At 28.8% G+C, this 24758-nt stretch overlaps 1 protein-coding gene across 2 annotated transcripts in view; it reads right to left on the bottom strand.

The window, feature by feature from the left end:
- The window catches only part of LOC107454396 (bone morphogenetic protein receptor type-2), a 108291-nt gene extending 83533 nt beyond the window's left edge, over positions 1 to 24758 (bottom strand). The window contains exon 1 of one of the 2 annotated variants that reach the window (XM_043046527.2): positions 23770 to 24758. Coding sequence is in view for 1 of the 2 variants with exons in the window: in XM_016071589.3 (XP_015927075.1) it covers positions 23770 to 23839 (70 nt within the window). In the remaining variant the exon portion in view is untranslated. The remainder of the gene's footprint in view (positions 1 to 23769) is intronic. The other variant, XM_016071589.3, reaches the window with a different exon arrangement.

Here is a 24758-nt window from a genome sequence, read left to right as displayed (position 1 = left end):
CAAAATATATTATTCTAAAAATGGATTACATTAAAAATGAATCCTTTACAAATATTCTTCATCTTAAAAATAATAAATACCGTCACAAAAGTCTCCTTTTAGAAAATTAATTACATATTCATTAAAAAAAGAAAAAGTGCAAACGCCGGATTTTAAGGTATTTTTAGATCCAGAAAATAAGTAGATTTCCTCACAAACTCATCAAAAAAGAGACCCTACTTACGCAGAAATACACAAAACTTAAGAATAGATTTTTCACTCTTCACTAAAAACAGGACTTTTCATAAAAAGTATGAAATGAGTCCTGAAACACCTTTCTTCTGAACTATTTGATATGAAAAAAACATATATATATATTTTTTTTTTTCCTCCTGCCATTAGGTTATTTCGTATTAATGAGAAATAAAGTTCTCATTACTATTTAAATACTTTAACCATTGGCTTCCAAGGTTAATAGCTAGTGAGCAGTATTACTGAGAACAAATGAAATTACGCACCTGAAATGGTAATCATCAGATCTATTATTAGTGAATCGAAAAATGCTTCTTTTTTTCCCTATTAAAAAAAAAAGGCTCAATAATGCAAATGCAAAACCTCAGATAGTGCAAAATCTCATTTTTTTAAACCATGATTCTCTTATTAAGTTTGGTGTTCTGCATTCTTTGAGAAGGATTCCACAAGTATTCACTGCTTTTTAATTCAAAACACCAAAATTTTAATTTTTATAAAAGATCGAGTTTTTAAGGGCAGTTACCTCGTGAAAATAAATATAAATAAATATCTTATGGATATAAAATTTTAAATTTCGTTAAGTTCACGCCCTTCAATTACTTTGAGACGCATTAGGTCACTTATTAGTCGCAGTTCTTTGACTCCGATGAATTGCTCACTTAAGAATTGAAAAAGGAAATAATTGAAAATCAAGAATTGAAAATGGAAATAAGAATTTTGAACACGCATTTCAATAAGCACAAAGTGATAATAAGATGATCTAGTTAGGATTCAGAAAATAGTACACCTAGCAGATTGTTTTACCTATTTCGATAAGCTTAACGCATCGCTGCAAGTATCTCTATTTTCGAGGTACAAAGTAAAATGGACTCCACTCTTTTTGAAATTAAAATTTTGGGCAGGCTGCATTTTGAACGCTCAAGTGCTATCCTAATTTGTATAATATTTCAGAACAAAATCGGTAATATCGATAAAAAAATGTTTAAAAAAAACTAATTAGATCCTCAAAAAAACATTATTTTACTTTGTAAAATCGGGCATCAGGTTGCTTATGTAGATAGAGTTTCATTAAATATGAGCCAAACGTTTTAATTGTGACCTTTACACATCGTATATTAATAAAGACAATTTATACATAACAACCTAGAGCCCTTAACAATAACAAAAACAAAAAAAGAATAACAAGATTAATTAGAAATTGTATAATATCTAATTTTATTCCCTCCTCGCCTCAGAACAGAATGTAAAATGGAAGATTAAATTGCATAATTAAAAAAAATGTTCAATTCTAAAATGTACTTAAGTGTTTTGTTAACTGTTTTTTCATTTAACTTACATCCTAGCGATTAAAAATAAATAAATAAAAGGTTAGTAAGCCAAAAAAAAAAAAAAAATTAAAAAAAAAAAAAATACAAGCAATCGTTTTCTGATGTCCATAATATACATTATAATAAATGATGAACATTAGAAATGCATCAAAGAATCTTTTGAAAATCAATTACACGACGACAAGCACTGGAAGTAAAAACTCGAGAGTCTAGATAATGCAGAATATCTTGAATTATTTGAAACAAAAATACGATAAAAAAAATTTAGCTGATATGATTTTATTTTTTAAAGAATTGTAAAAATTTCTCTAAAAAGAAAATGCAACAAATATAAACATAGGGAAAAGTATTCTAAAAGTGAGTCAGCCCAATCAGAAAAACCCTTTTAAGAGCAAACGTAAGCAGGCAGCACCCACCCAATGTAGAGGCATAAACTCTGTGACGCGTGATAATAGACGAAGTTCAATGTTCCGAAGAAAGACATATTGATATGGCCGGTAAAAGATCAATCGAGGCATCAGATTCAAGAGTTATGAGACAAATCTCTTTTCTCTCAGTATAATCGCTTCTTCAAACTTTACTGACTGTCCTTTCTTTCCTTTTTTCGCACGTAATTAATGACATTATAATCCCAAAGAAATCATAATAGTATTATAAAAAAGAGGCATATTAGTGAAAATGTTTTTCCTTTTTGTATTTAAAAACCAAGTATGGTGAAAAAAATTTATAATCTATTCGAAATGTTTAAAAGAAAATTAAAATAATCTTCTTAGAAGAAAGCATTATTCGGAAAAGGTTCGAGGAAAAATATTTCGGCTTTCGAAAACAAAATTCAGTTTTTTTTTCGTAAATAAATTTGTGTAATAAAAACAATATCAATTTGTAGTAAAGATCAATATATTAAGTACCAAATGCACAATATTTTGAAGTTAAGACATTCGAATACTTGTCTTCTTTAATAAAATTAAAATTATAGCAAAAAATTAAAATTTTTCAGAGGAAAAAAAAAGTTTTTTACTGTGTATAAGTTATTTTTCGTTTAATGAAGATTTTAAAAAAAATTAAATTAAGAAAAGATCTTAATTTTTGAAAACCTTAAACCAGTATCTCTTAATTTTTGGAATTTTAAGGTTATTATGTATATGTTTTCTCAACAATTACAGAAATTAATTCAATTATAAAAATTTTTTATGCGAGTTACTTAATTTTTTCTTCTTAAAAAAAGCAGGAAGCAGCACCCAACGGTTCCCGGGTCTCGGGTCATGCAAAGCACAGAGGTCCACACATACAGTTAAAAATTCTAATGGAGTATTAGTTTTATAAAGTTTAAACATAATCGGCATAAGAAAAAAGAAGTATCTTGGTTAAATTTTATATATTTAAAAACAAAGATCGTTAAAAACAATCTTTACACATATTCTTCACATTTTCGAATTAAAAAATTTTGTGCATAAAAAATTACCAAAATAGTAAATAGGGGAACATTTGTAAAAAAACGATATTTTATTACATTTTTAAAAATTACGGAAAAAAAAATCCGAATGTTTTAAATAAAAATAATTATCTAATTAAAAGTGAATTTTTTCTTGTAGTTATTATACGCTTCACTTGCTAAATCGACATAATTCAATTACTGAATTTCTTTTTCCTAAATTTAATTTCAATAATTGACTTAAAACTGAGTACTTTCAGGACAACATATTAAGTATTATGTATTTACACCAATAAATGACCAAAATTTTCAGGCATTATTTATTGATTCAGAATACTATTTGCACTTGTTTGTCTCCATTTTATGGAATTAATCGATTCAGCAAGTGAGGCATTAACCAACATATTTTAATCTTAAATTTTAATAATTAAAGCACGTTGATTATTGATACACTTTCCCAAAATTACATATTTCTTTAAGCTGGGGTAGCTCAGGGGATTTTGCCAAAGTCTCCATTGAGGTGACACCAGGTTAGAATCCTAACTATGACTGGTCAATACGAATTCCGCACCCGACTCGCACCGACCACAATGCGGACGTAAAATTTCCTCAGTGATACAAGAATCACGGGTTAGAGTCCTCTTGTCATTAGGCTAACCGAGGGAGATTTTCATGGTTTTAATCTATATGTAACGCAAATGCGGGTTAGTTCGATCAAAAAAGTCTTTCCAAGACAGATTTCTCCCAATAGTTCCCTTGTTTTCTGGGTCGGGTTCATAATTACAAGGCAATTGAGTTGAACATTGGTAGTCGTAAACTCAAAATTAAGACGACTGTTCAACGATGTGTTATTTTAACACACATAAATTATAACTTTTAACACACATAAATTATAACAATATCAAACTTAAGATTATTTTAAAGACCGGAAGAATCATATTTTATTATAGAATTGGACGGTTATGTTAAGCAGTATATTTTTACATTTTTGTGCTATTTGTTCTTAAAAGTGACGAACTAGTTCTTACCCATGACCTTTTAATCTTAATAAAACAACCGAAAACATTAGCTTTTTTTTTTCATTGTTACACATTTTTTTATAGCAAATAACGCGAAGTCGCTTGATCGATACTGAGTCGCTTGATCGAATGATACTTCACGTTATAAATATATAATTTTAAATAATATATTCAAGCAGGGGTCCGTCCAGACATTTTGTGAAAAGTCCGTTTTTCGTGAAATTGTGAAAAAATTACTCACATTCTTTCAACCAGGGTCCGCTTTTATTAATTTGTGCAAATAGGGTCCGTTATTGCAAAAAAAATAATTTTCAAGGAGTTTTTAAATTGTATAGACATACAAGATTATGCTCAACACTGTAAAATTGTAATTAAAGAAATTAAATTTTAAAAATAAACAACAATTGCTCCTTCTAAATTAGAGATGCAACATACAAATATTTGGTATTTAGCCTATACTGCTGAACGCAGAATATTAATTTCGGACGAATAATGGAAGAATCGTCTGCCGAAGACAAAACTTAATTCGTTTACATCCATCTTTCTTGTTTTCTGCCCTGGAAAGGGTTTATTCGATTAACAAAATAATAATGAAGATAAACAAATTTGTGAAGGGTCCGATTAAAAGAAAAATCATTTTGTGAAGGGTCCGTTTTTAAGTTAAAATATTTTGTGAAGGGTCCGTTTTTATGAAAAGATATTTTGTGAAGGGTCCGTTAACGGACCCAAATTTCTTCTAAACAGACCCCTGATTTAAGGATGAAAGTAAGGTACATTAAAGAAATTTTCTTAACAAAGACACTTTTTTTTTTTTTTGCGCGGAAAATTAAAAATTCATTTTATTAATGCTGAAATCTTAAGTCATAATAATAATTATTTTAAAAAAAAGGAAAAAAAGAAAGAAATCAAGGATATTTTTCAAAGAATTTATTTACAAAAAAGAAAATTTTCTGAACAAAGAATTTTTTTTTTTTTTTAGAGGGAAAACGTAACTGATTCATTTTATTACTGCTGAAATCTTAAGTCATAATAATTATTATTTTAAAAAAAAGAAATCAAGGTGAAAGCATTTCCGCACCCAGTCCTTTTAGCAAAGACAAATTATCAAAATTAGATCCAGAAAGATGACTTTTTGATCGATCGGTACCCCCTTTCTTTTCAAGTCAAGGTCACATGTTAAAAAGCAGGTAACTTCAAAGATAATGTTTCAAGGGCAATCTCTCCAAATTAATCACTAATGGGGGCTTAGAATACACATTCTGTGGAATAAAACTGCACACTCGTTACAAAAGAATAAAACGATTGAAACATGAATGGAATATTAAAATGTCATAACAGAGGAAACATTAAAATAATATGCCAACTGTCAATTTTGAAAACATATCGGTTGCTAATAAAAACTGAAAAATCACTACTGTAGGATTCAAATAAGAAATATTAATTTGTATTTATTAAAGGTAGTTACATGTTTTTTTACTTAAAATCAAGTGGTATTGTGCATCAATGGAGGAAAAGAAGGTGTTGTTACAAGAAAGAACATTTTTCATTTCCCAAAATAATTTTTTATTTAAATAATAATTATTAAAATAATATAAATAATAATAATAATAAAGTGTCTAAGGCTGTTTCTCGTAGGTAAGTCGTAACATGAAAAAACGGTTTTTTAGGAAATAATTTGCTACTTTTTTTAAATTGTTATCAGAAAGTACAAATTATTTATGACTGTTAGGTTTTGTCCGTTCCCTTTTTCTGCTAACTATGAAGATGGCACAAAACATAAATATATCAAGAAAAGCAAGTTGGTTGAGAGCTAATTTTTTATTCTTAAAAAGTCACCCAACTGCTGCATTGTCAGAAAAATGGCCGAATGAACCCTTTCCTTTAAAATTTTCGATTGAAAAATTTTAGTCAAGAAGGACATTCGCAACTTCGACCCTAGTACATTCAATGCAAAGTGACATATTTTTGTTTTTTGTTGTTTATATAATAATGGTTGCAAAACGTTTAACAGCAATCAATTTTACATTTCTACTGGTTTGTAACAGTTTTTGAACTAGTGTTGCCAGAACACTGCACCGTAAGGGTAAGGATGTTTACGCAGCGCTGCATTGTTGAAAAAAAAAGTGATTTAATTTTTTTACATTTGAAAAGTCGCCTAAACTCAGAATTATTTAGATTCATAAATGAAAGCAAAAATTGAACTAATATTAATTAATGATTAACCGACAGGGGTGTATGGTAGTCAAGGAGCGGACCTTATCATAGAAAGGTATCAGGTTCAAATCCCACTTCGGAAATGGAAACATTTTCGCTCTATTTTTCGACTGTTGTTGGGGAAACGTTGATCCACCAATGAGGTGCACACGAACGAGAGATCAAAAATAACGCCGCAATGTACTACGATGGTAGACATTAGAAGTGGTAGTCAACAGAAATTTAAAAAAAAAAAAAATTCATAATACCTTGGTTGAAAAGTCACGTCAAACTGATGATTTTCTTATTTATAATTTTTTAATATTTAATATTAAATTTTTTTTTTCCTTTTTAAAACCCAAGATAATTTTTTTCAATGAGATAGCTCTGAATTAAGTAACTAGTAGTGTGGCTTTTTTATTTTAAAGAATGGCGAAAAACCTTCGCACAAGAAACACCCATACATAATTGGATACCTGCTAGTAACGTTATCGTAGGTAAATTATGACATTTGCCGAAGTCAATCAGGTTCGAAACACACGCGTGATGTCACTAACAAGTATCCAATTAAATCTGATTTGAATCACATGATTAGGCATAATCATTTAACTTCTTGTCGAATTACAAGCACCCAATTATAAGCTACATCATAATAAATTACTTAATAAGTTTTATCGAAAACCTTTTCTTAGATTTATTTTATTTCAAGAATGTAGTGATTACTAAAGTATTTAGGCAAATATTAACAGTGCGGGGCCAATACTAAATAAATGTTATGTCAAACTTCTCATTAAAATAACAAATAGGACTAAGCAAATAATAATAACAATAACACTATAAATATTGTTTGTTACCAAGATCAAAATTAAATAACTTTTTGGTTTACTCAATTTTTCAATATGCGAATGAAATTAAAATATTAAAATCAAATAACAGTTAAAAACAACAAATAAATACTGAAATCAGAAATATGTATCTTTCAAATTTTTATCGCTAACCTTATAAAATATAATAATGCAAAGAATTTGTTATATCAAATTCGCTAAGCTTAACATCCAATAAATTTCGTTTTAATTTCAAATTCGAGTCATTCCAATTTAAAGAAGCTAACTATTTCTGTCATATTAAACTTAGTAGAAATAATTTCCATACCAAAAGTGACTTTTTAATTACTAACAAAGATCTTACAAATATTTGGGAGAGAAATTTTCTAAGGAAATAAAAAAAAATTTTACCATCCCTAATTGACATATTCTAAATAATGTAAGTTAACATCGCAGGGGAAAGAGAAAAGCAATCCGTAAACCCACCATTACTTTCAAAGCAGAAATTTAAATAAGCTGTCACACCTAATGAAAATCTTGAGACCGCTGTCATGGCAACGAGTTAGCAAAAATGCCTGGAAATAAGGATGAAAGCATTTGAAAGGATTTACCTGGAGCGAAATATAGTTACCGATAATAAATTGAATAATATTCCTGGTTAAAATGTCTTTTCAATATCCACATATCAAAAGAAAATACGATACGTCTGAAAGAAGAAATTTGTTTAATTTCTCTTTTTTCTTAAGAAAAAGTAAAAAATTCTCAAATTTTATTTTGATCAAACACAGTAAGATATATTTATTATTATTTTTTTAAAATTATATTGTGGGACTGCTGTTTTCTAACTCAAATGACATACTTTAAGTTGAGAATTAAATTAAATCGCAGAATATCTTTATATTTTTAATAATACATTTTTGTGCATATGGATGTAAGACGAAATACATTTTTGTGCATATGGATACATGTCATAATTTATTTTAGTGGATAAAGGATGCATGGTGTACAGACGCTATTAATTAAATCGCTAATCGTTTCAGCTTCAGAGTTTATTCAGTTATGGTTGACAGGGGTTTATTTAGAAGAAATTTGGGTCCGTTAACTGACCCTTCACAAAATATCTTTTCATAAAAGCGGACCCTTCACAAATTTGTTAATCTTTATTATAGTTTTGTTAATTGAATAAACCCTTCCCAGGGCAGAAAACAAGAAATATGGATGTAAACGAATTAAGTTTTGTCTTAGGCAGACGATTCTTCCATTATTCGTCTGAAATTAATATTATGCGTTCAGCGTATGTTGCATCTCTAATTTAGAAGCAGCAATTGCTGTTTATTTTTGGAAGAATTTTTTTTTTATTATAATTTTATAGTGCTGAGCATAATCTTGTATCCATTTACAATTTAAGAACTCCTTGAAAAAGAGTTTTGCAGTAACTGGACCCTATTTGCACAAATTCATAAAAGCAGGAACCTGGTTAAAAGAATGTGAGTAATTTTTTCACAATTTTTCACAAAAATCGGACCTATCACAAAATGTCTGGACAGACCCCAGGTTGATTAATAAATATAATGAATGAAAAACTGACAGCTTGAAGACGATCTTCAAAGTTAAAAAGATACTCGGTGTGGGTCAGAATTAACCGCGAGAGTGGTGGATATGCCAGGTATAGAAAGTCAGAAGCGGCTTATACTGCGCCATAAGGTCATAACGTACTAAATAAAACAATTTTAAACGGTGTAACAAATTAAATCTGATACAAAAACAAAAGGAAGAAACAATATAAAAGGAAAAAAATCTAAATATTTAGAAGATTGTCATATCTCGACATCATGAAAAAATGTTGAGTCGAACATAATAACTAAATCTTAACAGAAGTGCTGAACTTCTCGTTCATTGAATGGTATCAAAAATATATTTTGCAGGATTCAAGAGAAGAAGATGAAATTGTAGAATGGAATCCTTACGAAGATGGGTAAAATGAAATTTTGTAACAAGTTTTATGATTGTTGTTTAAAAATTTTGATAGTGTGTTATAATAGCTTCACTTTTACTATCTTTACATTTTTCAGAGATAAGAAGATAAGATTTCAGACAGATTAAGTTGTTTTATGTTTTGAGCCAGAATTCAGAAAATTTTTTGTGGCCACCGTACTCCTCTTCCACCTTCCATTGCAATTTAGAACTTTTTCTTCTAACCTGTAAATTGGAAGCTTTTTTAGGGACTAATTCAGACTATATTTTTTATGGCTTTTTCCAGTCAGAACATTTGACAATTTTTCTTCAATAAGAATTTGAAGCCAACATTATTCTTTTTAGATTTTATATATATAAAGACTGGTTGATAAAAAGATTTTTAAAAAAGATTGACGAAGAAAATATGAATTTCATGAGGAAAAAAAAGTTTCCTCAGTTTCATGCAATCTGTAAATAAGAGGAATTACATGTAAATCTTTTATTTTTAAACGACAGATGACAAAGTTTAATGAAAGAACAACATTATAGTTGCGGTAAATTTAAAATTGTGGAAAATAACAGGTGTGTCCCTAAAACCATAGGTGTTTTTAGGTGTCCCTAAAACCATATTTAAATTTAAAGAAATAATCAAAAATTTAAGAACTTTTTACGGAGGTGGGCGACGTTTACACCGGGAAAAACAGAAATTAATTATTAGATTATTTTCAGGGATGAGAGTAGTCAGCGAGCAAAAAAGAGGAAATCCAAGAATATTTTTGAACACCGGTTAAGTTTGTGAGGAGTCACTAAAAAGCGTTTAGAAAGGGAAAAAAAGTAGACATTAACACGTGTCACTAAAGACTGAAGAGTTTAATTACTTGTTTACATTCAATCATGTAGCGATAAAACCGAGAGATAGTTAAGGGAAATTAAATAAAAAGATTATTAAAAAGTTATGAAAGGAATCAATTGATATAATATTTCTTCTCGAATCAAAGTGCATGCCACTTCTAACACCATATCAGATATTAAAAGAAGATAAAATTTCAGAATTAGGCTATCTATTTCTCTTATCAGGTATCTACACACACAAACATCATAAGTTATAACAGAAAGTTTGTTTTAAAATGGAAAATTTGGAATGTCATTGTTCGCGATCTACAAGGTAACAGTTTCTCTATTTACAGATGTGAAATGAAAATAAAAAATATTTAAAAGGCGGGAAAAAAAAGCTTTTTGTGGCTGAGCAACTATAAATCTTTCAAATTATGGCACACGCCATCCATAGCAGTTGATAGTCGCTGTTTTAGTTAACAAATCCTTAGCAACTATTTTACCTTGGTCCCAGTTGGGCTCAAAATTGAGTTTTATATAAACATGCACTGAAAAACCAATATTGGGATGTCTAGGTTTTTTAATATTGGTCCTATATAGGGTCTATATTGATCGAATACTGAATATAAAATATCGGGTGAATTTGACAACTCTGTATGGGGCTGATGTTGGTTGTAAGGTGGCTATGAAATATCGGGTGAATTTGACAACTCTATATAGGGCTGATGTTGGTTGTAAGGTCCTATATAGGGTCTATATTGATTGAATACTGAATATAAAATATCGGGTGAATCTGGCAATTCTATATAGGGCTGATGTTGGTTGTAAGGTTGCTATAAAATATCGGGTGAATTTGACAACTCTATATAGGGCTGATGCTGGTGGTAAGGTGGCTATAAAATATCGGACAACTCTATATAGGGCTGGCTGATGTTGGTTGTAAGGTGGCTATAAAATATCGGACAACTCTATTTAGGGCTGGCTGATGTTGGTTGTAAGGTGGCTATAAAATATCGGACAACTCTATATAGGGCTGGCTGATGTTGGTTGTAAGGTGGCTATAAAATATCGGGAGAATCGAACAACTCGATATAGGGCTGATGTTGGTTGTAAGGTCCTATATAGGGTCTATATTGATTGAATACTGAATATAAAATATCGGGTGAATCTGGCAATTCTATACAGGGCTGATGTAGGTTATAAAATATTGGGTGAATTGGACAATTCTATATAGGGCCAATACCGGAACATAGCAGGTCTTTGAATTCTTATTGAGCCACGTTTTGTGAAAATTGGTACAATGAGGGCCCAAGTTACTTCGCTGTTAGGGATGTGTAATTATGCATATTTTCAAACATGATTGTATGCTTTTATTAGCCCCGTGATCTAAGAAAAGTATATTTAGACTAATAACGTATTTAAAAATTCACACGAGTGCTCCATTAAAGAAGTTTTCGTATTGGAATAATTGTTCGGTGAGAAAAAAGGCTGATATCTCGGGGACATTTTAAATATTTCACAGGAAGCTGTGTACTTAACAGAAGTTATTTCAGGCTCTTAAGAAAAATCTGTTTTTGTCAAATTGTGAAAAATAAACTCGTACGTGCCAATAGGATCCTATCTTTGTGAAAATAAATAAATAACAGTGGTTAATTCAGAATCTTTGACACAATTCAGACACGGTTTTATTAAATTTGCAAAAAGGCTTCTCATAATTTTAATCCATAACTATCAAAGATTATAAGAAGTATATAATAGTATAGAAGAAAGTATAAAAATAAAACTTTATTTTTGTGGGGGGGAAAAACATATGAAACCTTTGTTTTTTAAGAAGTTGTAGATTAAAAAATAATAATTCAGAATTAAAGACGTCATCAACTAAATTTCACAAAAGAAGAATTTTATGAAGAAAACAATATTAAATGATAAAAGTTGGGAATGATACAATTTTATGCTAAAATAGTTTGTAAAGGGGCCATTAACGAACCCAAATATCCCCTACTTAGAACACATACTTTCTAATGGCACATCTAAGAAACATTAAACTTTGCGTATTAAAGCAGTGTGGTAGAGCTAAAATCAAATAAAAACAACCATTTTCTTATTAGACGAACTTGAAAGGAAAATGGAGGTCCAGGATCTAAAATATGATAGCCGCAGACTATATTAATTCAAATAAACATGAACTAAAGCGCATGCTTAAAAGAATAAGAGGGGAAACAATTATTGAGACCACTTTTGACGGATTTTTAAAACTTTAAAATGGGCTTAACTTTAAAAAGGGAGTAAAACCTAAGAAATAATTTTTATTCTTCTCATAATTTTTTCCATCAAACCGAACAAAAGCATAATTTGGGATTCCAATGTTATATGAAACACTACAATAATCTTATTCTTAAAATGTTCTTAAAAAGATGGAACATTCCGAAGGTTCTTGCAACATTGCAATCAGTTCAATAGCTTATTGATCTTAATATCCTGAGGCCCAAATTTTATGCCAGAAAATGCGATTTTTACTTAGAAATATGTATTTGAGTAGATAGCATATTCACAAATGCGATAAAAAAAATTTTTTTTTAAATATTAACTTTTTTTTATTTTTAATTATAGCATAAAATTATTAATTTTAAATTTTTATATTTCTAATTATTACAGAAAAATGATACATTTTGACTTTTTCATTTGTATAATGTATTTCTTCACATTTTGGTTATGAAATAAAATGTACTAAAATCAATAAGATTTTTAAACGCTATTAAACTGTTCGAAAGGTCAGTTGAATCAAATTTTACACCTTTCTGAGAACTTTCATTGTAATTAAAATTCCGATCAACCAGGGTAAAATAAATTACATTTTTACAAAAGCAATCGCTCAAAAAATCACATAAATGGAAATATAAAATATTTTTTACGTGACAAAAATCAAACCTAACATTTATGAAATTTAAATCAACTCAAAACATTTAAACTAGTTTAAACATTTGTTAAGTTCTAAAACAAAAATTAATAGACTATGAAAATAAAATACATAATATCTAAATACATTTGAAAACCTTAAAAAAAATTACAAATAAAATATGAGCGAAACAAACATATGAAAATCAAATACTTAAAAATAGTCATTATGTAAGCATATAATTATCTAATCATTTAGTGATGATGTTTAAATTTTTCATTTACTTTTTTTTTTTAAAAATTCATTAATAGTTGCCAAGAATGCAGTAGTTTCCGATTAATGTATGCTTGTCTGAACTTACACAGTTTGATTGGCATCGTGCCACTTCAGGAAGTAACTGAAAATCTCGGGTTTTCTCACTTTGTAACTGATAGAAGACGATTTACAAAAGGGAAAGAAAAAAAGTGCGGTAAAGAAAATATTCGATTGCATCACTAAAAGTTAACGGAGATTTCAAAGATAGCTTCAATTCTTTACCAAGTTGAAGTTAAACAAGGAAGCCTTTTATTAACACTTCTCCCGCACAGAACAGTACAGTAGAAAGATATAAATAAAATTTTAGAAACGAAGTTTTTTAAATAGATTGTAATTTTTCTTTTTTTTTAATGTCACATCACTTAGAATATATGTGGCGGATGATTTTCAGTGGTGATTGCTAAGTGATTTATTACTAAGTTTATTATTATTTATAACTAAGTGAGTTTATTACTAAGTCACGCACCCTTTTTTCTTTAAAGTCCCGCAGTGGACTGATCGTTAAAACCTCAGCAGATCACCGAAGTCAAGCATCACTGGCTGACCACTTGGATTAGTCTGCGTAGGGACCGAGGGCGTGCGGTATTGGTCATCGTTAAACTGTTCTACCGTAAAGTGCTGCAATTCGCGTGCAGGTCGCCGGGCTACCGAAGCGGAGGTGCAATCCCCTCTGCAGAGAATAAAAATTGTGACGGCATGTCTTCGGATCATCCTCAGGGATGTTTCCCAGACCGACGCCAATAGCCCACCCATTCTGCAGCTCTAGTGCGACGTAAATGAACTACAATAACTTTTTCTTTCAAGGTCTGACACGAAATATATATATATTTCTTTTTAGTCTACATAAAAAGAGCAGTTATTACCATTATTTTAGTTTCAATATTTTCTTAATCTTTTAAAACAAATTTCACTTTGTTTGAGAAAAATATGGGTCTGATAGAGGTGGACAACTCAATTTTAACCATAAAATATGGGTCTGATAGAGGTCGAAATTTCAATTACCGATAAATTATGGGTCTGATAGAGGTCGAAAACTCAAATGGTGATAAATTTAGTATATACTGGTAGTCATTATTGTCATTCAACACAAAATTCCAGCAATAAATAATGCCTCCTAATGAGTCCAAAAGTGATCAAAACATTGACAATATAATAATTCTCATTAGAGATGAATTGCGTTTGTGAAAGCCAGGAATCAATAATAGCTCACGTGTAGAGTTCCAGTAGAAATTTGAGCTCTAGCTAGTCAGAAGGTAGACGAAATTTCGATTGATGATACTTACTATTTGGCGATAAGAATTGCGCTCGAAGCGGCCAAGAAACGACCGAAACCTGCATTGTCATCAAGAACAGTTTCAGTTTTGTTTTTGAACACTAATCGAAAAGTGGTCAAACTTTTGAATGACGATAAATATTCTATTTCGCGATTAAATGATGATATTCTGCTTGTATTGACTAGAAAACAAATGAAACTTGAATTATCATCAGGTACGGTGCTCGTATGGTGGTATAAGTGATCTCGGAAAGTGATCTTTATTTTTATCTGGACGACTCAGCCCTCTTAGACACCAAAGCAAATTAATAAAAATAAGGAGGGGGGAAGAATTAAGAAAAATATTCGGACTTAATAAATTATACAGAAACAGTATAAATTAGTTCTATTTTTGGCGAAAACAGTAATAAAAAATCATTTTTATTTGAATTATCAACAAAATTACATTTACTTATGGTTGGAGACTATATACCAGGGGTGGGCAAGCTTTTTTGGTTGAGGGCCAAAAATCGAGAGAAAAAATTTTTTGGTGGGTCAAGTAAAAACTTCAAAATTTAAAAGGAAAAAAAAAGCGATGTACAAGTTTTAATTTAAATATTTAGTGAGATGAATGAAACTGCGATTTCATTTTTAAAACTTCCTTATATTGAGGGTCGAAGTGAGGTGCACTTATTTTAAGGTAAGATGCTAAATGCTTGTCTGTTAGTCTACTTCTGAAAAGATTTTTTTCTATGGTTCATAGTTGAAAACTCTTGTTCACATATATAAGATTAAGCAAACATAGCTAGCATGGATTTTCTGGGCATGGAATATTAGATTTTGGAAACTAGCTTTTGGTAATGATTTGTAAAACTCAAACTTTGGCATATTTAGAAACAACTGCTTCAGATGTTGGTTAGATTGTCTGCTCGTTGGAGCTTGAAATGCGCAGTCTGCCACATGTGAAGTATAATTCACCTATATTAGATTCCATAAGTCTGCTCCTCGAGAGAGACAAACGCTATTTGGAGCCAATCTACGGCTATTCTATAAAGAACTTCTGCTTTCAACATTTTACCAATTGAAGCTGTCAGTGGTAACTATTTCCATCAATTTATGTTTAGTGGAACAAAAAATAGAGAAAGTAAAAAGGTCATCAGTACTTTGTTAAAAAAGAAGAAAGAGCATAAATAGCTTTCAACAAAGTCGACAAGAAAACATTGTTTATATTTGCCACTGATCGGCAAGTTTAAATTCTATCCGAGGGCCGGATAAAACCTTCCGGTGGGCCACAGTTGGCCCGCGGGCCGTAGTTCGCCCATCCCTGCTATATACGGATGATTGGTTGACAAATTAACCAAATTATAATGCTTTTTCTCTTGTTTTATAAACGTAAATGTTCTATACTATAAAACAGTAATAGTATTCAGCAATCGAAATTAAAGTATAACACAATCGAGGCCAGATTATTGGACCCAATATTTCAGAAGCTCCCCAAACATGATCATTAGCACAGAAATAAAAATTAACATGCGAATCTTGTAAAAAAAAAAAAAAATAAATAAATAATAATAAATAAAAAAAAATTCACCAATATACAGGATTTTTTATTTACCAATTATTCACCAAAAAATATATTCCCCCTTCAATCAAAGAGTTGACAGGGTTTAACGTAAACTATCAAAATAACAGGTTATTCACCGATGATTTTTTTTTTCTTTTTCTTCTTTTTTCCTCTTTTTTTTTAATGTTTAAAATGAAAACTGTCTGCTCCGGTGAAGAAACACAATGTATGTTGGCATCTTCTCCATCCGTCCTTAGTATCAAATAAATTTAAAAACCCAAAATAACGTTAAATAGTATAAAAAATAAGCATAGGAAAAAAGAATTTAATTAACACTCAATGCTCTACAAAAGGCAATGCACTTCACGGATAATAACGCAGCTTTATTTAGGAGAAAATTTTAATGAGGTTCCTGAATTTAAAAATTTATTCTATTGAATCCCTACTTAAAATCAATTGAAAACCTGAGTCCAAGAGGAGAGTCGTAGTGGTTCCGTGTAGCGATGAGTTCGTGAGGGCGGATAAATTGCCAGCCGAAGGCGGTTAGTAGAAAAAGGAACTTTAATAAAACTTTAAATATGTAGTCAAGCAGCAAAACTAAAAGAAACTTGGCAGTGAATCCGCATAATAAACAAAAGCGCGCGAACACAGCGGAAAATTTTTTACTCTTACTAAAAAAGAAAACAATAATAATAATCAGTCTCTTCAAAGAAATTTTTTTTCCGAATTCCCGAAGGGAAAAAAAATCGTTTTCAGGCTCTTTTCTGCAAATAAGATTGCAAACGCGATTTAAAATTACATTCAAGTGTTTTAAAATCGCGTTTTCTGTTCAAGATCGCGCAACGTATTTCATATTTTCACTATTTTATATTAGATAACATGTTTCATATTCACGCGATTTAAAAGCCACTACTATTATGATTCGTGTTCAAGTAACTTAAAAATTTATACACTGAGATTCGTATTCAAGCGATTTTAAAATCAAACGTCGAGATTCGTATTCGCGTGATTTAAAAAACACACATTGAAGATTCATATTCACACATTTTAAATAAATGAATAAAATCTTTTCATCCATATTTTGATTAAAACGTTGATAATTTCCTGTGGTAACATTTCATAACATTTCCTAAGTGGTAACGTTGATAACATTTCATACACATACACTTTTTTTTCTTCTTAAAATTCAGGTATTATTTCAATTATTATAAAAGTGTTTTTGAACATAAAATTTTTTGGATTTCTATTATCAGTTCTTTTTCCTTTCTTTTTTTTCGACCAAGCTCATTTCTGTAGCATGAATCAATGTAGAGTTCTATAAAAATTTAATTTTTTCTTTTTTAGATCTTGAATTTCAAACGAATTTTGCCAAAATGAGGTAGCAACTAAGGGTTGAATCTAGTTACAAGAGATTATCAATTCATGCAGAAAGTTTTTTAATTGAGATTCTGTGCGTTCGCAGAAACATTTTTATTTTATCTAAGACTGCTTGTCAGATATTAAATTGATAAACCAGTTACAGAAAACCAGGAAGTAGATTTCTGTAACTAATCTATCAATTAGTATTTATCACTAGTTAAGCAATTTGATGATTATTTCATTACTAAGGAGAGTGCTATGATCAAATTAACTTAAAATATTGTGATGATAATTATAATGGTATATTTAAGCACAATGGTACATTAAGCATTTTGATCACAATGAATTTTCAATAAATATTTAAAATCTCAAAATAGCCTCACATTTCATTAAAAAAAGGAAGAATAAAAAGACAATTCTCAAAAAATTATCTATAATTTTTAGATCTTTTTATCTACAGATTCAATGACAAACCTAACAGAAATCGTTAATTAACAAAAAATGGTTGAGAAATTCACGTTAAGAAAAATTATTTACTAATTATTATTTACTGATTATTCTTATTAATAAATTATTTACTATTATTATTAATCAGGGGTCTGTTCAGAAGAAATTTGGGTCCGTTAACGGACCCTTCACAAGTTTGTTTATCTTCTTTATTGTTTTGTTAATCAAATAAACCCTTCCCCCCGGGGGGGAGAGAAAGACGGTTCCAGACAAACTAAGTTTCCCTAATTTTAAATTCCAAATGTAGTATTCTAAGAAAATATTTCTACTTTTACAAACACCGTGTTCCCATTAATATTAAATCATAATTTATTTATTTTTTTGTAGATAAATAATCGATCAATTGATATTTATTCATAAAATTAATTAATAGAACATTACATAAATAAAAATTAATTTCTGGCAATTTTTTACACAAAATATTATAAATTTAAGAAATGTTTAAGTTTACTTAATGCGTAACACATTAAAAGTGATACATTACTAAGTTGTGCTATTTAAAATGTGTCAATTGAAATTATTAAAAATGTGAGTGATTTTGTTTCCATTATTCGTCCGAAATGAATATTCTGTGTCGAGCAGTATAGGCTAAATATCAAATATTTGTATGTTGCATCTCTAATTTAGTAGCAGCAATTGTTGAGCAGAATCTTGTATCTATTTACAATTTAAAAACTATTACAAATATCTATTTACAATTTAATTTTTGCAATAACAGGACCCTATTTGCACAAATTCACAAAACCCTGGATGAAAGAATGAGACTTAACGCTTATTTTATATTCACAGATTATGAGTAGTTTTTTCACAATTTTACAAAAACAGGACCTTTCACAAAATGTCTGGACATTACGTTCTACTACTCATTCTTAGGTTCGAGGAGGTGACCTCAACTGCGCTAATAATTAGAGCAGACAATATTTTAAGTTAGGAAATCAGACACACACAAAAAACGTACTTTCTCTGAAAAAATATACCTTTTTTTTCAACGGATTCGGATTGTTGACACCCACTAGCCTCAATCCGGAAAATATGGTCCTAGTAGTTTTGTTAGGAGAGAGCTCCGAAGTTTGGATGCTTTAATGTTAATTTTATTTCTTGGGTATTTCGCCATATCTCGATAAGTTTAAAAGCGAATTGAAATTTTTTTCACACGCAATTATAAAATTCATTTATCCACATATACTTACTTCCATGCAATTAAAAAAAATTGCATATATTTACCATTTTTACATAATTTTAAAAAAATATAATTTTACATGAAAAAATATAAAATTTAAGTGACATCGGTTGAATAGTTGCCAAGAAATCGAATTTCAAAAAAAAGTCTTCTTTTAAAAATTCGATTTTCTCATTTGATCAATTCTATTCAAATTTTGTATTTTGCAAAATTACAAAATTATATTTTTTAAAGTGACGTAAAAAAGGTTTAACTGCTTTCAAGCGATTGCTGTTTAATAGTAACGGAGGGAAAAGAAGTGCTCGTGATGCTCTGTAACCTTCATAAAGAAAACCTTGAAGGGAAGTCAGCAACTTATAGATCTATTAGATTAACCTGCATATAATTTTTCCTCTATTTCGCGGAAGTCCGCGAAATTGAAGATCGTTGATTCGCAAATTTACGCGACTATAAATTTTATGCATTGATGAAGTTCTTGCAATTCAAAAATTGAAATTTCGAAACTCTCACAAAATACTCTTACCTATCGTTAATTCTATTGACCCGCCAATTTTTTTATTTTTATTTTTATTATTTACATCTAGATTTGCAAGAGCAAAATGCAAGAGCACTAGAATCAAAGAAAATTCTGAAATGGACTAGCATAACTCAATTGAGGCGTCAAAAACAAATTTATTTACGATATTAAATTTTTTAAACTTACGTACTTTTTAGACTTTTTAATTAAATACCACGTGATAAGATTAATATTTTTTTTTCTATTTGATCGTCGAACAATAGTATGACGCAATAAGCGAGTAGGGGGTTTAGCTTCGTAACAAAAGAATTATATACACAATCAATGCGGAAAATTTTCTCTCTTTATCAAAGTAAATAAAATACGATATTTTTTATTCTATTTTATTACAATAAGTGCAATACGAATCCATCGAGTAATCACTTTATGATGCGTTTGATTCGCGCAGATACCATCGTAAATCTAAGTGGTATTTGGATCATTTTTTCGGCAGCTATTGCTACTGATTTTTGAGCGGTATTTAAAAATTTCGATATTAAAACAACACACAAAACTCGAAATCACGAATTTGAATCATCGTTTCTTGACGCATTCGATTAGTGCCGATTCCGTACTAGGTCCGTTTGGAATAATGATTCTTTTCACAGCAGTTATTACTATGAATTTCCTTTTTTTGTTTTTTTTCCTTTTTTTTTTACATCCAGATACTTTTTTATATACACGCGAAATTCGAATCGAGAGTTTAAATATTTATTTTTAGACTCGACAATTATGTAGTTCTTTCGATCGATTTTTCGAAAGCAATTGTCAACCCTGGACTACCTGGTACACTTTACCTTTCTTAAATAGCTTCGTTTCAGCGTTCTTAACCTGCATGGGGAACAAGGCAAGGTAATAGATGAGAGAAGAAAAAAATTTAAACGCCTAAACACTTTTTTATTCTTCTTTAAAATTTTATGAATGTTTTTTAATATATAAAAATGATTATCGTCTATGATTTTATACATTTTCATTTAAATCAATGGAAATAATCTCTAAGTATGAAAAAAAAATTAAGCATTAAAAAAATTGCACAAAGAAAGAAATTTTTTTTATTTGAAAATAAAACTATCTAACCATAAAGTTTCTAAAATAGAAGTCATTAGATAATTTCTTGTTCAGTAATCTGTAGAATTTTTTTTTCTTCTGGAAAACAACAGCAGGGAATAGAAAAGTTTACAAGATAAAAGAAATCAAAGATACAGAAAGAAAGAAAAGGTTCTATATATATGCTATTAATATTGATAACAAACGTTATCTATGTATATCTTAATAGCATAATTTTAATTATTTTCATTCACTTCTATTTTAAAAGTTCTACTGGCATTTTTCTTGTGTGAATGCTTGCATTTCTGCAAATGAGTACAACAAACATTTGTAAATTCATAATTTTCTTCTTCGATTTTCAAAACTTAAAAAAATAAAGAAAATTGATTTATAAAAAAGAAATAATTATACTAATTTATAAGTCAAAAATATTACTTCCTTTAAACTTTAGACCTAATTTATACAATAAAAAAGTTTTCATACAGTTTTATTTTATAAGTGTAGGATTTTTTATAAACAAAGTGCCTTTGTTATAATAAAATATAAAATTCTGCAACAGAGTTATTTAGTCAATATAAGAGGCAATCTAAAATAACTGATTTGACATTAAAAACATAGATATTAAATACTGGTTGTATAAAGAATTAAAAAAAAAAAACAATATCACATGTTTATTAAACGATATTAAAAAAATTTAAAAGTTCAACAACAATAGAAAAGGTAGTTAAGTAACATATTTCTGATAGAATGTTTTCTGTCTTTTTAATATCAAATCACTATTATGAATTTAAAATGCCTTTCCTACGTAGTTAGTATTTGCTATTTGTGGCATTAATTAAAATTTATTGAATCAGGTTAAAAAACAACAAGTCTGTAGATTTAAATACAATGTTAAAGACTTTTTTTAAAAAAAATTAAAGTCAAAACTACCTATTCAGACTCTTATTAAACAATTCATTGTTTATTAATAAATTAGGATTTAAAATTATACAGTTTATTTACATCTCTCAGAATGTTAAATGCAATGTTTTCAGTTTGAACTAATATAGCCATAATGCAGGTTGATTAAAAAAAAAAAAGGAAAACTGTAATACTAATTAGTATTATTTCTGAGAATTAGTTGAAATAAAGAAATATGACCTCGAGTTTCCCGCATAGTTTATTTGACTATCAAATGAAGAAATATATTTTAAGTTAGGATCTGTTAGAGCTAAGTCCAAAATTAAATGTTTTGCATCTTACAAAATAATTAGTAAGAAATAAAGTAGGTTTATATAAATGTACAACAATTTGTCCAAGTTATATATCTTTTTACCCTAGATAATTTAACATTTGTCTAACAGACTAGCAAATTTAGTCAGTTAGAGGTATTAGAGATGTTACTGTAACATTATAAAATCTTCCAATACTGTTTTAAGCTGTGCGAATTAACCTGACATAAATAATAAAAAAAAGTATGATTTTTAATTAGTATATGAAGTAAAGAATAAAACAATGAATAAGCTAAATGATCTAAGTTATCTAAGTAGTTTAGTTACCTAAATTTTAAAATCAAATAATAAAAGTTTTTCTTAGAAACTATTTAAACATCTGCTATCCCTAATTAAGGAGTCGACAAATTTAATAAAAACTTACACTAACTAGAATGAGTCTGATGATTGTATAAAATTAAAATATTAGAGAAAAACCTATAAAAGCAGACAATTAACAAACAGGTAATATGAAATAACTCAGAAATATAATAATATTGTGATTGACATAATTATGTAATTTCATTAATTATTGATTTATATACCTTTATTAATTTTTTATCTTTTATAATTATAGCTGCACTTGATTATCATTTTTAAACAAGTAAATATCAATTATTTAAACTGCATTAATGCATAAGTAATAAATTTACAAAATAGTATATTTATCAAGGTCGGATTAATATGTTTGGAATGGGCATTCCTTAGTAATGAGTAGCAATTCTTAAAAAATATTTTTCTGAAGCTTGAATTTTAACTCATCTATTTCAAAATTGCAATGTAACACTTACAGAGTACAATATATTAATATCACAATGTCCTATTACAATATGTTAAGTATCCACTAGTAATTACATGAGAGCAAAATAGTTTTACAAACTAATAATAATCAACAAATATATAGAAAAAATTATGTAAATTAAATTTGCATTCTATACGGTAGTGAAATATATTAATATATTACAATATTTTAAGTGTCCACTAGTAATTACATGAGAGCAAAATAGTTTTACAAATTAATAATTATCAAAAAATTTATAGAAAAAATTATATAAATTAAATTTACATTTCTTTCCATTTTTTTTTCTAATTATTTTTTTTTTCGGATTTCAACGCTTCGCATAATAAAAATTTATACCTCTTTAAATAATGCTCATGGCAATATTTCAGCATTGGCTCAACTAGCATAAGAATAAAACCGCTCCTGCTCCATTATTACAGTTTAACAAGAAAGTTTAGCAATCATTCATAAATTATGAATGATTGCTAAACTTATTATTAATCATAATATTATTAATCACATACTATTAATCATAACTATTATGAATTGTAATATAATGGGGGACATGGGAACAGAAGAGTTAATTTTACTAACTAATAATAATTAATAACTAAATTAATAGAAGAAATTTTATAAATTAAATTTACATTTCATTCTATTTTATTTTCATTATTTTTGCATTTAAATGCTTTACATGACAAAAAAATTAAAGCTATGGAAACAATGATTATGGTATTATATATTAAATTTTAGCATTGTCACAACTAGCATAATAAATAAATTCTTTACTGCAATCAAACAAATAATGAAAAAAAACGAATTTAACAATCTATCATAATATATTAGAAGAGAAGGGTATAAAAGAGTTAATTTACAAACTGATAATAATAAATAAATAAATAGTAAAATATTTTATAATTCAAAAATTAAATTAAAATGTCTTTCTTTTATATTAATTCACTTTAACCTTTTTTTGATTTCAATACTTAATGTGAATTAACAAAAACGAAAAAATATATAGAGCTATGTATGATTATACATAAAATATCAGTTGGCTGGGATAATACACAATTATTAAAATGCACAATTATAATAATACACAATATTAAAATAAGTAATAAATAATAAGAGTTTAAAAATCATTCATACATAATACTTAAGATAAGTAATAAATCTTAAAAAATGTAAACAACAAAGGTCTAAAAACAATTCTAAATATAAACAAAGAGATCATCAATAGCTTACCTATTGTAGCAACGGATAGGCATAATAACACCAGCATCCACAATGTCGAGTACATTATTTCAGCCTTCATTTTAGAACAGTTCACAATTAGTTTTTATTGTCTTCATCCGAGTTTTATTTCAATGTAGCATAGAATATTAGGTCACAATTTACGAGAGCAATCTTTATTTCCGTACTAGTAGATCACACTAGTACCAGTAGATCAGGTTTCCGTACGGCTACGGTAATTAGGTTGCATAAAATGTTCGTCAACGTAAACATTCTATGATTGACATTCAAAATTGTTCACAAAGATTGCTCCATGCACACAAATAATTATTTTTATTTAAAACGTTAAGCCTAACTACTTGTTAGTTAAAAAGTTGCGCAGAATAAATCTGAACAAGACTACAGTAGATCGATAGTAAAAAGATTTGATGAAAATTTATGTAGATAAATAATAGTAAATATTATGAAGCGCATTTTTTACACAATAGTCAAGATCATAGTTAAAATACAAGCAACACGACGAGTCCATTATGTAGGATGATGTATTTTTCCACAACTGACAAATTGTTATGTTGTGGAAAACTTGTCTCTTTTATCAAGTATCAACACATAGTACTTGCGGCATGGAAACAATAAATCCTTGAATCCAGTTCTTGAAATATAAATAGAATTCAGAATTATATCTGATCAGAGCTAAATTTTAATACATACGTATTTGTTATGGAAATATAGTTGATAACCAACAACAACACAAGCTAAATCACACCTGCGATTATAGGAGACCCCACGTTCCCATTTCAATCAGAGACAACAGGAATGATCGGATAGCTCGGCAGGTTTCTCTGATTCCTCAAAGACGCCCAGTCAAGCTCGCTTGAACAGTTGGGTGAGTCGATATTTCATTGGAGGGGAGTCCTTTTTCCCACATCTCCTTCCTACTCCGCTCCTGTTCTGAAATGCCAAGTAACTTTTTATCCGCCATTATAGTCCACACAATGAAT

Source organism: Parasteatoda tepidariorum, chromosome 3, assembly GCF_043381705.1.
Source record: "Parasteatoda tepidariorum isolate YZ-2023 chromosome 3, CAS_Ptep_4.0, whole genome shotgun sequence".
Classification (NCBI taxonomy): Eukaryota; Metazoa; Arthropoda; class Arachnida; order Araneae; family Theridiidae; genus Parasteatoda; species Parasteatoda tepidariorum.
The sequence above is the reverse complement of the archived record's forward strand: the minus strand, read 5'-3'. Positions and strand labels throughout refer to the sequence as shown.